This window comes from Lingula anatina, chromosome 6 (assembly GCF_051362555.1).
Source record: "Lingula anatina isolate TDL-2025a chromosome 6, LinAna3.0, whole genome shotgun sequence".
Lineage (NCBI taxonomy): Eukaryota > Metazoa > Brachiopoda > Lingulata > Lingulida > Lingulidae > Lingula > Lingula anatina.
The window spans coordinates 425,232-441,987 of NC_141772.1; the positions used below are offsets into that span (position 1 = coordinate 425,232).

The following is a 16,756-nucleotide window of genomic DNA, read 5'->3' on the forward strand; positions in this document are numbered from 1 at the left end:
TGCGGCATGTGAGAGCTCGGAATTTGGTTGTAATTATTCGATTTTCACTTCTTCAGATTAGTGAGAAAATGAGTAAGTTAGTGTGATGACCGCTACATTTACAATCCTTCCGTTCCCTACTAACCGTGGTATACCCGGTAGCTACACAGACGAGTCGTGACAGAAATTGTAGTTCTAGGAATGATAGTCCCATATGATTAGTGCAGGCTAGACTTAGTCGGAGTATTGGGAAGAATACCACCTGACCAAAATAATAGGGGACGGACTACGGTTCGTAGCGGACTACCGTTCCTATCACACCGCCAGTTGCATCACAGGGAAGAGAACGGTACATTTTGAAAACATTGCACCGACGTAATGGATACATTTATTATTCCTAGATGAGGTACTTATCTATTTGTTCTAAAGCCTCCTCCAAAATGCTTACAATAAAACGTTACGTAATTTTTTACAATGACTACGTTATAAATGATATCGTGACGTTTATTTTTGCGTCATGCCGACATTATGACGTCATAACGTTACCATGGTGCTGGGCGACGGTTTGATACAGTGGTGAATAGAAGAACAGACAGGGCTTCATTCTTAACTTAACATGTTTCTTATACGCCACACAAACAATGGAAACCAACAGGTAGGACCGCAGTTCCCTCCATATCTTCCTGCGACAAGATTGCAGCGACAAGAAAACAACAGCAGCTTTGGTTCTCAAATTTCTTCATGGTGGCGATCGCTACTATCCAGAAGAAGGGCGCGGGTGACAGGAACAGTGTTTTATTCCTACGAGCCTTTTATGGCCAATTATCAGCGTTCAAGAGGTAAACATTTACCCATGAGAGTAAAAGTATACGATGCCATAATAAGAAACGACCTTGGTCTCCTTAGAGAATTGCTACAAGACGAGGATTATGATCCCAACAAACTGACCAGTTTCTTGCCCGATGATACAGAGGACTCCTTGCTTCCAGTCATGCAGACCCTGCCACTGCACGTGGCCTGTATTTACCGCCGGCCTGACGCCATGAAAATGCTTCTAGAGCATGGAGCAAAGGTAGGATGCAGCCGTATATTTTCTTTAAATCTTTATAGGCAAGGTATGCTCAGTTACCCTACCTGTCGTTTGGGGCTGTTCTATCATTTCATCATTTTATAAATGTAAAAAAATAAAAGGTAATGTTAAGAGCAGTTAATTGAAATGAATTGTTTTTGTAATTGATGAAGGTGGACACAGTGGACTGGGCTGGACGAACAGCCCTAGAGATAGTCATCGTCTACTGGCCGCGCGTTCCGTGCGATGAGGAAGTGGACCCAAAGTCCAGCGACGACCAGTTCCAAACATATCTCCGAGAGCAACACATGCTGAGTATCAACTGCCTGAGGCTCCTGATGCAATACGGGGCTGACGTACAAGCTAAAGTATCTAGGGCTATTCTGAACAGACATGGACAGAGCTTTCTCCACTGCACGGCTCAAAACACCTTGCCCCTGGCGGCGGAATGGCTCATCCGATATGGAGCTGACATCGAGGCCAGGGACGCTGAAGGTCGCACCCCCTTAATCACTGCTGCCAAACTCCCCTGTCTGAAGGTGGCAGAACTCCTGATGAGTCTTGGAGCAGATCCCAGTGCGCAGGATAACCATGGCCACGCCCCTCTGCATTATCTTGTCTACAGGGGCCGGGATCATCTGATCCGCCTCGCCCTGGAGCTGGGCGCCGATCCAAACGCGACAAATGATGACCAGTTAACCCCATTGCACGTGGCGGCAGAAATTGGAAATTCACAGGCAGTAAGGGTGCTATTACTGTACGGCGCCAACCCAGATATACGAGACAAAAAAGGACGGACCGCCATCTTCTGTATCCTTGATGACGTGGTAAACGCAACTGACGGCGCCAGGCTGGGAATCAGTCTTCTACTTAAAGAAACTCTTTATATGAAAGTCGTAGACAAAAATGGAAACTTGGCCAAACTTTTGAACAACCGACGCCTCGTCCATCTTCGAGACTCTTTAATTCAGTACACACGCGAACCCCCAACGTTGCTCAAAATATGTAGAATGAAGATAAGGCGGAGTATAGGCCTCAGGAATATTAGCGCCACCAATGTTGCTATGCTGCCATTGCCGACAGCATTTAAAAGATATATTTTCTCTCCTTGGTGTGCATACTGCAGGAGGTGTGAGTGTTATCGACCAAACCACCCAAAAACTAAAGCAAGGGAACTACATTTAAGAATACCGGCTCCTTAAAGAAAATTCAGTGTGGAATGTGTTGAATTGCTAGGTCGCTTAATACGGTCGTCAATGTACAGTTAACGATGCATATTTGTTGCACTTTTACCATTTTGTGTCAGACCTACAGAAGGGGGATTTGTCAATTATTTTAAAAGTGATATATAGTTAACTTATACGTTTCTTTATCAATTCCTCGCACTTTGTTTATTTGGTAGATAGCTATTGTGAATCAGAAAAATAATTCATTAGAATATTATTTACAACAAAAATTAATTTAACTACATATAAAATTCTATTTTTCAACGACTCATTAAAGAACGTGAGATTTGCGTGGTTAAACTAATGTAATGGAATTCGTGACGGAAGCGTGCTCAATACTTTAAGATAAAAAATGCAGGATTGAGATAATAAAAAACGAAAATGAAAAGTGCGCACGGACAAAAGTTGCCAGACAATAAACGCGTTTTGATGCATCAGTTTGGATGAAATAGAAATTACTAAACACTGGACAATTATGCAAAACATCACCTACATCTTTATGTTTTTCACAGTGATAAAACCTATCCAGGCTCATGTGATCATAATAATTATATTTTTAGGTTTTTTGCAATTGTTTCCTTCACGATTTGCACAAATATTGATACGCTGAGAAAACAAAACCCAAAACTGCCGGAGATAACGAAAAACGGACTTTATTCTAAAATTATTATTTTATACTTTTACACAATCTATATTAATAAGTGACGCAATGCCCAAAGACATACGTGTGTATAGGACTATACATGCAATGTATAATACGTACTACTGGACAAACAATACACCTACTTATAAAACTAGTTTTCTCTTAACCTGTATTTTTACAACCGATTAAAATATCTATTAAGTATATATGTATATTAAAAAGACGCACCATCTAAATTCGAGATCATGTATGTAGACTTAAAGATACGGAAACATTTCATCCCGTCCCGAAGTTTAGTCCAAAATGCAACCCAGAAAAACGTGTTGAAAATGGAACATGTGAAGCTGGTATTAATGAAATTATGTCAGGCATGCAGACAAAACCATTGTCAGGAATTACTTCATCCCATTTTAATAGCTACTTTCATCTCTAATGCGCAACTAACTGAGCATATTATAACAATTTATCAAAAAGACCAAAAGGGGCACGTTTCACCACATGGAGCTTTTAAGTAAAAATTATTCTTACAATCTGGTTTGTACGTGCCGCTTTTAAACAATAAAATAACATCTTCTGATAAATTATTTTGGGCAACTATGAAATGGTGTTTTGTCTACGATATCTGACGATCATGAGATCTATATATATTCTATGCGCTATATATCACCACCAGGAGGCAGCACATTACCAGGACCTCTGTCCTTATCAACATACTCCACCTCCACATCTCCTTCACGTATTATCTTATAGGTGATAACAGCCTGGCCGGGAATGACACGCTTTATAACTGTCTCGTCACCCATGTCTTCTTTGGTCATCACGGAGCCATCGTGTTCATCTACGTGAGTCGATTTCGAAAATGGTGGTTTGAACATGTTTCCTTGAGATTTAACTATTGACCCATTAGAGCCTGCGTCATCAAAACAAACGGCAGCCATACTGGAGGGAGACCGGAATCGTCTGCTGCGCATGAACAAGCCATGTCTGTAGTTCAGTTTTCGTTTTCTGTATTTTTTTTCATATTTAACCGAGCAAAATGATGAATTACTGCAGTGTATTTGATCGAGAGAAGGTAACTTACTTTACAAGCGTTCACAGACTGCCTGCAGTGGTAAAAATCCATGGTGAAGGAACTAAAACCATAAACGGAGGAGAGACGGCGAGGTGGCTTTGAATCAAGACTCTTCGGAAAAGTAAAGGATAAAACTAATTTATTTAATAGCAAAGAATGAAGAGCCAACTGTGCAGATTTACCGTAAACGAAAAAACAGTAGAACACCAAAGACCTAGGTGTGTACGTTTGGGGCGCACGTATATATTTAAAGTAGTGCCCAAAAAGTGTGGATGGAGAGTGTGTTAATTTGTTAAAACGTGTGGAAATACCCAGGCAGGGTTTCGACTTTTATAATGAAGACTCACCTATTGCCTTGGGTGTAATTTGTTATCAGTTACGGTGCTCTCTAGCTTTTATCGGCTGTCACCTACCTCTTTTATACCTGGTTAGCATTATTCCCAATTAGTGTCAAGGCTATATTTGTACTGTACACAGCTGAGCTGGGCCAATTAAATCAATTACCTGTATGAAGTGTATTTGGAAGTTGGTGGCTTAATTTTCGATTTGGTGTAGTGATAAGAGTAATTTTATTTTGCAAGTAAATTCTACCTCAGGTGTAATTGACATATAACTTTAATAACCTCATGAAATAATTTTGCACTTTCCTCTGTAAAAATGTTAAATTCTGCTCCTTTCAACTGTATTGTTGTAAGTTATAATATGAATAAAAATCACTATTGTTATCTTTCTATTAATTTAGATTTACATGTAGGAAATTGATCAGGCATTTCCCACCAAGCCACACTGATTGGGTGCAAGTAAATTATTAAAAAAAAAAAAAAAAAAAAAAAAAAAAAAAAAAAAAAAAAAAAAAAAAAACGGAAGCTTTTGATGACAGGTACAAAAGGCAGCTAGATGACACACAAGGTAGAAGCAGCAAAAAATATTCCTAGATCTCTGTGACCAGCTGAGGAGACAGGATCTGAACATCAGGAGAGTGAAATCCAGTGCATGACAGGAGTTATTGAAGCAACACTCAGAACTCAGCATTTCATGTTCACTTTTATTCATACAAAATGTGCACTTTTCCTATATGTTTAAGCTAATGGTTGCAGAAATCAATTCATGAACTGAATTATTATTTTACATTGGACATCATAAATACATGATTGTGAAAAATGCCTTGCTTCTGTGAATGACTGAATAATAATAAAATCCTAACTATGTTGCTTATATGAATGGTTGCATTCATGGTGAATATTAAACTCTCTCAAACAACAGTCTCGTTACATGTGCTTTCTAATGAACCAAAATGAAGTAGAAGAATGCTGAAATAATTTAAAAAGTTGATGATGGTATAGAGCAAATGTTCTGCATACTTTACTTCTGTACTGTATAAACAATAGCATCTGAAAATCCCCAATATAGTTAGGCTTTACATTAAAAAAAGAGAACAACAAATACCTGATATTGCAGTTTTAAAGTAAATTTAAAATACATGAATTTTGTTCACTGAATACCTAGCAAAATTTTCTCAATGCAAATGGTATATAAAATTTTATAAAATAAGTTTGATACAATACTTTTTATGACAGTAGATGTATTTTGAAAACTTATTTACAACACAACTCACCAGCTTTATTTTGATACAAAGGACACGTCTCTTTCATCATTGACATAGTTTCTTTTGCTCCATTGATATCAAGTGTATAGTCCCATGGCAAATTCCCATTCTCTAAGTCCCACTTAACTGAGGTTTGAGGATATTTGTAGTGCCTAACAAATGCTTCTGTGAATGACTGAACTAATAATAAAATGCTAACAATGCTGCTTATATGAATGAACAACAGTCTTGTTACATGTACTTTCTAATGAACCAATATGAAGTACAAGAACGCTGAAATAATTTCTGACAGCTTCACGATGTAAAGATAAGTCATAACTAACAGCAATATTTCATGTCATAAGACAATCATACATTCTTCCTTGAATCCACAAGGGTTTATCCTAATGATCAGCTCAATTTTTTTTATATCTATCCTTTATGAAAACAGTTGCTTCTATTTATGGTTAAACTTATGATTACACATTAAACTCTCTCAAACTATAACTGTTATTACCCAATGAACAAGAAAAATGAAGTTCAAGATAACTGAACTATCTTCTGACAACACGATGTTGGGTAAGTAGCATTTAGTAGGATTTCACGTTTTTAGACTGTCTTGAGTTCATATCGGTCGATCCCGCTGATCAGCTGAAGCCTCAGCTTGTATATATCCTTTTCCCTTTGGTGTCCTTGATCGTGATATGAAGTTTACTTTATTTTATTTGGTTTACCTATATTTACGCTACTATTCCCCGTCGTTCATTCCCTCCAGCATGGCCGCGGGACTAGTGTTACGGAGCAAATATGACGTCACTGTAATCGGTTAATAGTGGGCAAGTTACTGGGAGGTGGGCCACCATTATGATTTTGTTGGCCATTTTGTGACTGTTCTGAATCGCCAGTTTTTAGGTTGGTAGGCTGAGTTTGCCTCCAGAAGTCTTGGAAACCATAGTGTTCTTCAGGGCTGATGTCTCCACGCTCTGGTCCCCTGTCATCATCACCTCTCCGCACAGTATCAAATCCCTGTCCCTGATTGGTTGGAAGACCCACATTCAGAGGAGGAACGAGAGCCTGAGGAGCTTGCTGCTTGGTTGGCAGTGATATGCCAGAGGTAAAACCACTCTTGTGCTCAGTGAATTTCTCCTGCGGGTTTGATTTATCATCCATGTGCACTTTCATAAACTTCATGCCTCTGTTCTTTATGACATCAATAAGTTTGCCGTCTTTATTCACAAAAGCGTTAGGTTTAGAATCAACATCGTCAAGATATGGGAACAATGGAGATACTGGTGTTGTCAAGACTTTGCTCTCTTCTGGATTGTCGACTGAGGAATCTACAACGTCGGAGTCAACCCCATCTTTATCTTTATCATCATCCCGCCAAGAGGCGACACCGGTGGGCTGTGAACGAAGTACGGCAGACCCGGGAATGGCTGTCTCTGGTCGTACGCACGTGCGATGATCGTAATCGAGTACAAGATTTCCAGGGCAGTAGCACTTAAAACTCCCTACAATGTTGGTACAATTGTGACTGCAGGGCCGGAAGTGATCACATTCATTCACATCTGAAATTACAATGATGAATGTAAAATATCAATCTAAATGTCAATAGTTCAAAAGATGTTAAAATGACTTCAAGCAAGATTACGTATTAATATACTGACTTATTTCAGCTCAGAATAAAAACTTAAATTACGGTCGAAAATTTAAGATTAATTTCACTATGATCTGATCTTTTTTTTAAGAACACCCCGGAGACGCACCTAATTGGCACGTTCTGCCATGGTAACCAGGTTTACAGAGACAGCGATGATTGACACAGACGCCATTGTTCTGACAACGAGGGCTACAAGCCGAGTCTGAAATGACAAAATATATAGTGGTAATTCATCTATGAAGCAACTAAAATACATCGAAAGTACAGATATTTCAGTTCCATGTTTCTCATTTTTGAAAGATACTCATACAAGTAGAATAGACTGGTGGATTGCATTAGTAACTTTATAAATCATTCAGAACTCAAAAACAGACTGAAAAATTGAAATTTTTAACAGTGTTGGGCTGGATCGCTAAAGTGAACGAGAACATTTTTTCTTAAAAAGTTAGGACCTTACACCCACATGTATTTAAATGGATTGTGCAATTTCAAAAGAAAGTATAAACAAAATACAAGCACCCCTTCCCACTATTCATGACCTGCAGGCTTTGTGATCATATTGTTGTGGTAGAGGAAGCATTGTGTTGGAATGTGATCAGATTGTGGTAGAGAAGCCGCTGTGTTGGGATGTGATCAGCTTGTGGTAGAGGAGCCATTGTGTTGGGATGTGATTGTTGTTCCACTTACTGGAGCATGTCCTTTTGTCAGAGTTGAGTCTGGCTCCTGGAGGACACAAACACACGTAACTTCCATATGTGTTCCTACAGATACTCTCACACAGGTTGTCACCATGGTCCTTACATTCATCAATGTCTATACCGTGACAGGAAAAGCAGAAAATTACTCAGCACATTTCATTTATAATATATTTATATACAAGTAAAGCACTTGGAGGGTTCAGACCTCTATCAAGGGAAGCTCATTTCTTAACATTATTTATTATGGATCACCTCTAAAATCAAACTGATTCTAAGAAAGTCCATTTTTAACATATCATAATATTTCTACAACAATCGTTGAGTAATTTTTTGAGTTAGGCCACTAATTAACAAACCAACAAAATATGTTGATGCATGACCGGATTGTGTTAGGGAAGCCATTGTGTTGAGATGTGCCTTACCATCTTGACAGCTGTCTCCTCTAAATCCTGGTCTACAGTAACAGCGTCCCTGTCTGCAAGTTCCGCCATTCATACAGTCTGGCATGCAACCAATAGCTAGGCAAAACAATTGACAAATATCATGAATTACAAAACACATTTCTCATGTCAAATTATACAGTTGTCAGCAAGAATAACCCAAGCTTTGAAGTTCAAAACATTGAGGTGGTACTAAAACAGGTAATGAAATGTAACTTACAATTTCTGTTATGACTACAAGACTTGCTTTAATTCTTCAAAAATGAGGAAGTAAATAACAAAATAAAATAATTGGTAAGTATAAAACTTGTCAAAGCAAAATGGATGAAATTTATGCACCATGAAATATTTTCAGAATGATCTTTTTCACTCACGTTTGCAGGATCTCCTGTCTGCATTGAGAGTGTAACCAGAGGGACACGTGCACATGAAGCTGCCAAATGTGTTACGACACTGGTACTGACAATACCCACGCCTCTCCTCACACTCATTGATATCTGAATGTAATAAAACAAATCATGTTATGACACTGGTACTGGCAATACCCACGCCTCTCCTCACACTCATTGATATCTGAATGTAATAAAACAAATCATGTTATGACACTGGTACTGACAATACCCACGCCTCTCCTCACACTCATTGATATCTGAATTATAAAACAAATCATGTTATGACACTGGTACTGACAGTAGTCACAAGTTTAACAAAAGCTAATTCAGTTGTAAAGTATAGATTTCCAGACCATTCAATCAAAGGTAAAGTCTACTAATCAACACTGCACCTGTCTGACAAGTCTTTCCAGTCACCCCAGGTCGACACAAACATCTGCCATCCACACAGGAACCTCCATTGGCGCACTGTGGACTGCACTCCCTACTGGTTGGCCTTTCTGGTCTCCCATGGCGACGCTGCTCACAACGACCTCCTCTCATCACCCATCCTCGAGGACACACCACATTTGGCGCCTGGGGACGACTTTGGAACTGTGGCGGAGCTGGTGTTGTTGTGGTCGTTCTCACTGGCTGGCGAGACTGGGGACGAGGTTGACGTACAACTTGGGGTGTAGGCTGTCTTGGTTGTAGAGGTCTCTGTGGTACATTGCTGCCACAGTTCCCACCCTTACATGGCTGACTTGAGGTGTCAGGTCTTTGTGGTTTACCTGAGGTTTGTGTTGTCTGACCACCATTAGAGAAAACCTGCCAGGGCCAAGGCAGGTTACAGCTTACTGTAGACACACAGGGCACAGACTGTACTGATGATATCCCAGGAGCCTGTGGCCAAAATGGCTGCTGCAGCACTGCCCCAGGGGGTAAGCAGTCAGTGTCTTGACAAGGCTGTGGAACCACTGCAGCCTGCTGAATGCAATCTGGGACCAGACATGGCTGCGGTAATCCACTAGGCTGAATACATCCAGAGTCTTGACATGGTGGTGTCATTACAGGACCTGACTGAACACAGTCTGTAGTCTGACATGGTTGTGGAGCCTGAGGTACTGATGCTGCTATGGTCTTCTTCTGGCAGCCTGAGCCTATGCAAGGAGGCATCATCTTATCTGGCATCTTAGGAAAGCAGTCAGGGCCCACACATGGCTGAGATGGAACAGGTTGAGGCGCTACTGGTACCGTCTGCTGCCAGGCTACAGGACCACAGTTTGACACACAGGGTACCTGTTGCCATGGCAACACAGCCTGGCCACTGCAGTCACTGGTACAGGGCTGGGGCACAACTGGACCTACTGCTGACACACAACTGACCCCATAACATGGCTGACCCTGAACTTGACCTACTGACCCCTGTGACTGAGGTTGCCATGCATTGTTCCTTGCCCCTGGCGTCAGCTGCGGCATGGAGGCCTGACTGTATATGACCTGCTGGTTCATTGTGGCAGCAGGCTTTCCCTGGGGTTGCCATGGAAACCCAGGACCCTGCTGACAGTTACCTTGGTAACAGGGCTGTTGCTGGTTGGCATAGTTTCTTTGAGGGTTAAAAGACTGGAAGTTTGGGGTTGGGTTATACTGAGAACTCTGTCCCTGACTCAGGCACCTTCCAGAGGTGCAAGGTGAGGTGATGCCTGGACCCATATACTCCTGGAAGGCCTGCTCCATAGCTGGGTACTGCGTGAACAAAGATGGCTGAGCCATGGTCCTGTAGGAAGAAAATCTAATAAAGGGATTACTGCTGAAACCAGGCTGGTAGTAATTTGAATATCCTGATCCTGTGTAACTGGCCCAGTAGGGGATGTCTGCTTGAGCTCTGGTAGGTGGAGTGACCTTGACATTGACCTTGGGGTCAGGGGCGACCTTGGTTTCAAGACCCCCATTGCTCCGGTGATGCATGCCTCCAAAGATGTTTGTAGTATCATCTGAAGGGTTGATGGGATAGTTGAATTGTGGAGTTCGTACTTCTTTTTGGTTTTTACAATTGCCAGATGTCTGCCCGTCTCCACTGCAAGAACTGCTTGCTGGAAATAAAATATTATTCCCATATCAAACAGACTAGATATATGTATCAGCTAAGAAGATTTATTCAACTTACTAACAGTAACATCCAGGTAAACTTGTCACCATTAACAAAAGCAACAACCAACACAGGGTAACACCCCACACTGTCACAACAAACACACTGTCACACCCAACACAATTTCAGACTTACAAACATCTCCAATGGGTCGACATGTTCTCCCGTCTGCCTCCAGAGTAAAGCCAGCATGACACGTACACATGAAGCTTCCCGGAGTGTTTTCACAGCTCTGCTGGCAGTGGTGAACCCCAGCACATTCATCCTGGTCTGATAATGAAATAATAATAATAATAATAATAATAATAATAATAATCTTATTTCTTTTTTAATGCTTTAGTGCACAAAGTGAAAAGGAAAAATTACTTATATTACAATAACATCTTAGAAAACAGTATATTGCCAAGGAATTCTTTGTCATGATTTATGTTATTCAATTACCTATACATGTATGTCCATCACTTGTGAGTAAAAAACCCTCCAAACATACACACTGTGGTGTGTTTCCTACTGTGATACATTTCTGGCTGCACTTTAAGGTGTCACATGTTTGTGATTGTGTTAGCTGCGACTGCTGACTGGGCAATTGTGCTGGTTGAGATTGCTGACCCACTGATTGTGTTAGGTGTGACTGCTGACTGGGAAATTGTGAGGGTTGCCACTGTTGTCTCTGAAACTGTGTTTGCTGAGGAAATGGCCATTGTTGAGTATTGGCAGGTTGTGCTGGCTGAAGTGGTTGAGATGGTTGTCCGTATGAAGGTGGTTTTTGTTGCTGCCAAGATGCCAGTGACACTTGTGGCAGTTGCCGTGAAGATGGCCGAGTTAAGATGGAGGGCTTTTCTTGTTCCTTTACTCGTGTTGGCTGAAATTGTCCTTGAGATGTTTGCAAATAATTGGCAGCTCTGGAATCTGAAACTATAAACCATACAAATATTTGAAAACTGTTATCAAAAATCTTGATTGTCGAATAAAATCTTTATAGCTGTTAGTATGGGGTGACAGAAATTCAGAAGGGTAATTTTTTTTGTTGTTGTTGAACCACTCAGTATCCTGTTTTTCTTTTATTTAATTTTAGTATCTTTATTTTCTTACATAAATAAGCCAAAAGGCAATATACAATCACTGTTTATATTTGAAACTGGTGAATTGTTTTTCCAGTTCTTTTCACTGTTAAACACATCTCAAAGTCACAACCTCCCTCCACTTTAAACCCACAACAAGGGGGTCTCAGAGTGAAATGGCAGCCTTTAATGAAAGATATCATACATTCAACATGCAATATTTATATACACTGAAATAAGAAGTTTGCTGAAGTGTAATGTTATCAAATACTTCTGCTCGCTTGTCAAAAATGTCAGACTGTCAAAATAGTCCATGTACTAGATGCCAAGTGTATACCAAAGTCTGACTACTCATTCTTTTTTTTTTTTTTTTTTTTTGAAAGTATATTTTTCTTATACAATGTATTGTTTCAAAAAATGCATGGGAATTTTTTCTACACAAAATGTTGGATATGTGTTCAAAGGTGAAAACACGAGCTGAGCCATTAATTGTTATATCCCATTAAAGCTTTTGAAATGCAAACAGCAAACATAAGTTTTATAATTCTTTACCTAGTAAAAAAATCTAAAAAAACATATATAACAAAAGATAATTAACACAAGGCAGAAATCAAGCATCAGAAAAAAATTAAACACCCTAATTTCCAACTGATAGGTATGCAGAGAAAGGCTTCTGATACCAGTAAGTGTCTGACCACCTGTTGATAGGAAATTCCAGAAAGGTCAGCTTGAAAAATGGACAGGGTCAACTTTAGGTCAAGTGCTCTTGGGCATTTAACAATAAAACCCAGTGAAAATAGGATCTGGTGGTTTCCTTCCCTGGCTTCTCTGGCTTCCCTCTAAATGGCTTAACAACACAAATGGCTTTGTCAAGTGTTTATGTCCATTTTACAGTTTTATAGAATGAAACAAATTCTGTAGTCTCTTTCTCTTCTGTTGTTTGTAAGTGCAGCAGTCCACTACATTCTGCCTTTTCCCTTTTTTACCACACAAATAAATCTTTAGTTACTTTGAAAACTTTTTATGGCCCCGAACTGTCATAGATAGCTGCATGCTTCAATTATCAGTGGATCCGTGTTTGACTCAGAAACAAAAGTCATATTTCTGGTAATTAACATGTTAGAAACTATTGCTGTTTGATACCATACTAGTTTCCATTTCAGGCACTATGTAAGCATTAACAGTTCTTAAAAACAGAACTTCATACATTTGACATGAAGGAAAAAATATTTCTGTTGTTCAGATAAACATGTAGCAATAGATAAACACATTAATTAAACAATGAATTAGTAAAAGAAAAATACAAAGAAAAAAACTTTTTTGTCACAATTTTGCTTTGAGATGTGTTACTTTGAATAATTTTGCAATTTATCTATAGTAAAAGCCTGACAACCCTCTGCCCTGCATCTGTTTTATACAACTACCAATAGATAACAAACCATTCTGCTATGGCACTACTACAGGTCTAACAGATCAAACATTTTCACTTTCTGCAGTTTACATCTTCTACCTCAGTTTACAGGTACACTGTGACCTTTACACTTGACTTCCTGGGTTCTTTTACTCTATCAAACAAACCGTGTGAACTCACCTTCTGTTTGGTCAGATGTAGATAATGACGAAGATGATGTTGTTGGTGATGAAGAAGGACAGGTGACAGCTGTTGATCCATCAACACATCTGCAGGTATTTGGTCTGACACAGAGTCCCTCTCCACAGGGAAAGCTACATATAGCTAGAGAGAGAAGGACAAATAGTAGCATCCATGATTATGAACCCCCCCCCCCCCCCCCCCCCACCACCACCACCACCACCACCACCAAACACATTATTGCTGATTTTAAGATCTGTACTATATTTATGTAAGCAAAGCATTTTTATGTCTAATCTTTGAAATGTAACTGGGCCTACCTCTCTCTCTCTCTCTCTCTCTCTCTCTCTCTCTCTCACACACACACACACACTTTTTTTCATGTCATGTTTTCTTTTTTATCTCAAGCTGCAAAGTGTTCAATTATCATATCTTACGCATCACACAGGGTCCCTTGGAGTAGATCTGGGACCACCCTGGGCAACATGGAGATTCAGGGGTCTGAGAACGACACACATGGGGTCCACTGAAAAAAAAGGGCAAGTTATGAGCTCAAACCTCCAATTTGCTTCAGTCTGCTTTTTTCCCTTAACCTGGTCAACCCCTGCAATATGAATGCCATTTTAAAGTACTCAGTATTCCTTGATGCCTATTCAATATCTGTCTAAAAAGAATGGAATAATGCAATTATTCTATCTTAAAATGTACTGGTATAATAACTGTTGGAGTTAAGAATCTTACATAACTGTATAACAGTGTTTCTCATAGCTCTATTGTTGCTGCCTGGACCAAATCATAAATAGTGAACAGCCCTAGATCACAAATCTCAGCCAATGATTAACACAAAAACAACAGATATCACATGAAAATTGCAATTATTATTATTATTATTATTATTATTATTATTATTTTGCCTTCTGAAGTGCAATTTTTTTTCTGAAAATTTCATCCAAATTTGTAAAGAGCATTTTGGGATATCATATTCACTACCAGACAGACAAGCAAACCATTGGACCCAACACCAGTAAAATCATATAATCTCCTTTGTTAGGGAAGATAACAACAGTGAAATAACTGAAAATCATTTACAGTACTATCAAAGCCATTCAACAGGTAAATTTTGTTGCAAACGTAACTGAATTTTGACATCAATGAAGTTAGGTGATTCACATTAACAATGAGCCTTGTGCTAGACAGGTTGAAAAAATTGGAAAATCAACCGCTTGTGTCAAAAGGTTAATTAAATTTTGAGATGGCACATGGTTCTAATACTCCATTCACTCATGAGTGAGTGCAATTGTTATTGAATTTGAGAAAAAGTCTGGGGCCTCATGGCACATTCATAACAACCATAGCAGAAAAAATTAAGATATAATTTTCAAAAAATGTAATTGATGTGAAAAAAAAGAATTAACTTGTCAAATATCCATTAGTATTTTTAGCAACATAAATATAGTAGAGGGGAATTTTTAAAACTGGAAGAAATGCTTAAAAAGCAAGATGTGAAAATAAATTATTATCAAACACCCAAGAAGCAAATAAGTATGATAAGAACAAAAAAAAAAAAGAAAAAAAATCTATAAATTTACAAGAAAATTTCATTGCAGTATAACTTGTCCTGGGCTATTAGCAAGCAGACCGTGTCTCTGTAATGGACCCTAGGCAAGTGATTTATCCATTTATCACCTGTCAAAGAGGAAGAAGTCCAAGACGTCCTCTGAACTGAGCTGTCAGCAGTAATAACATGACTTCTGTATTCACTACACTGCCACTTTCTACAGTACCTTATCATTTAAACTGAAGAAACTGCAATTTAATTAGCAATGCAGACTTTAAAACACAAAACTTATGGACATTACTGGCTCTATAATGTTTGAACAATGGAACGTTATAACAATTTTGTAAGCAATTATAGGGAAAATGTGTTTAAAATGGTTACAAAATACACCCACGAAGCTCACATCCTCACCTAGCAGTGAAGGACAGGTCTTGCAGAAAAAAGTGTACTTTGAACAATGCACTGCATTAACAGAAATCGCAAATATTTTCTTTTCAGAGTGAATTTTACTCTTTACAAGCTTTCAGCACACTTTCAAAACAACAACTCTGAACTACATATTTCAAGGACTATTACACTAAATTACTAAATGACAACTGGATGATGATTGTCAGGTATTTGCAATCTATAGTTAAATAATGAAATGTTTGGGTAAATAACAGAAATAGGCCTACTTTATGTGAACAACGCATACGGAGATAACTGAACTCTAACATTAAAAAAAAACCCCATCAGTTGGTTCAGCAGCTGTCTTTTTCAATAATTTCAGCAGTGCGAAGTCTGAAAACTGACAGCAATCCGCCACAAAATGTCACAGAAAATGACAGAATCAGTTGATGAAATCTAGGACTGAACGCTGGACCCTAGATTAAAACGAAGCCACATGTGCGCCTTGCACACGTAAACACAAATCTTAAAATCTAACATTTTGGTTACTTCCACGAAGTGTAGAACGTGATTTATCAGCACCTAATAACACAAAGCAGAGCTCGAGTGCTACTTACCTTGGAAACTGCGCGTCTGCCAAAGCAAACGAGAAAACACAAGCAACTGTGAAAGAAACAAAAACAACAGAAACAGAAGACAAACACATCTTCTGAATGTACGGCATCTGAGCGGCTTCTTCCTCAAAATATTGCGCCCGACTTTCCGACCTTCTAAACCTACGTGTCTACGAGTGGATGATTCCCACTCAGTGGTGTTTGCGGTTTAGCAGCAGGTGTCGGCCAGATTTCACAAACAAACGTTTCCTGAATCAGGTCTTTGTTGCGAGAACGCACCATGTGCGCTCAGCGGGGAAATTTGATCTTCGCGGAATGTGGTGATCCATTGCGACGGCGGCGCTGTCTGGCACCGCTAACACAATTGACCGCTGAGGCGATCACAATTTTTTATAAATGTGCGTTTTCTTTGGATTTGTTTTTCTCTCACTCGGTTTTCATTCATTAATTAAAATATATTGCTTGTCCATTTTGAGGTCCGCATACTGAATATATTGTCTTCTAATTCTTTTCTTTTTTTGTATTGTTAATAATACTATAGTTTTGTAAAAAATAAAAAATAAAAAAATTAAAAAAAACGTACTGTTGAAAGCTGCCAAACGTGATATTTGACAAAGTGAAGTATAATTATTATAATTATTATTATTATTATT

The 16,756-nt window shown here is 39.1% G+C and overlaps 2 protein-coding genes across 2 annotated transcripts; one reads left to right on the top strand and one right to left on the bottom strand.

Annotated features, from left to right (window-relative positions):
- The first annotated feature begins 52 nt into the window (after window positions 1–52).
- On the top strand, window positions 53–3,501 carry LOC106156459 (uncharacterized). Its single transcript, XM_013531714.2, has 2 exons — window positions 53–1,051; window positions 1,222–3,501. The coding sequence occupies exons 1-2, from the start codon at window positions 596–598 to the stop codon at window positions 2,248–2,250; spliced, it is 1,485 nt and encodes a 494-aa protein (XP_013387168.2). The 5' UTR covers window positions 53–595; the 3' UTR covers window positions 2,251–3,501.
- Window positions 3,502–5,715: 2,214 nt separating this feature from the next.
- LOC106156460 (uncharacterized) lies at window positions 5,716–16,420 on the bottom strand. The gene is made up of 11 exons (XM_013531715.2): window positions 16,107–16,420; window positions 13,982–14,070; window positions 13,545–13,688; window positions 11,334–11,807; window positions 11,028–11,162; window positions 9,157–10,836; window positions 8,747–8,869; window positions 8,355–8,450; window positions 7,922–8,047; window positions 7,341–7,436; window positions 5,716–7,142 (listed from the first exon to the last, which is right to left on the bottom strand). Exons 1-11 carry the CDS (start codon window positions 16,211–16,213, stop codon window positions 6,388–6,390), a joined length of 3,825 nt encoding a protein of 1,274 aa, XP_013387169.2. The 5' UTR covers window positions 16,214–16,420; the 3' UTR covers window positions 5,716–6,387.
- Between the last annotated feature and the right edge of the window lie 336 nt (window positions 16,421–16,756).

Excerpts from the sequence above, each read along its gene's own strand:
- LOC106156459 (XM_013531714.2), top strand. The coding sequence starts at position 596 with ATGTTTCTTATACGCCACACAAACAATGGAAACCAACAGGTAGGACCG. Across the intron at positions 1,052-1,221 it reads TTCTAGAGCATGGAGCAAAG|GTGGACACAGTGGACTGGGC; the intron begins GTAGGATGCAGC and ends TAATTGATGAAG.
- LOC106156460 (XM_013531715.2), bottom strand. The coding sequence starts at position 16,213 with ATGCCGTACATTCAGAAGATGTGTTTGTCTTCTGTTTCTGTTGTTTTT. Across the intron at positions 11,808-13,544 it reads TACATCTGACCAAACAGAAG|TTTCAGATTCCAGAGCTGCC; the intron begins GTGAGTTCACAC and ends TATGGTTTATAG. Across the intron at positions 10,837-11,027 it reads TCGACCCATTGGAGATGTTT|CAAGCAGTTCTTGCAGTGGA; the intron begins GTAAGTCTGAAA and ends TTTTATTTCCAG.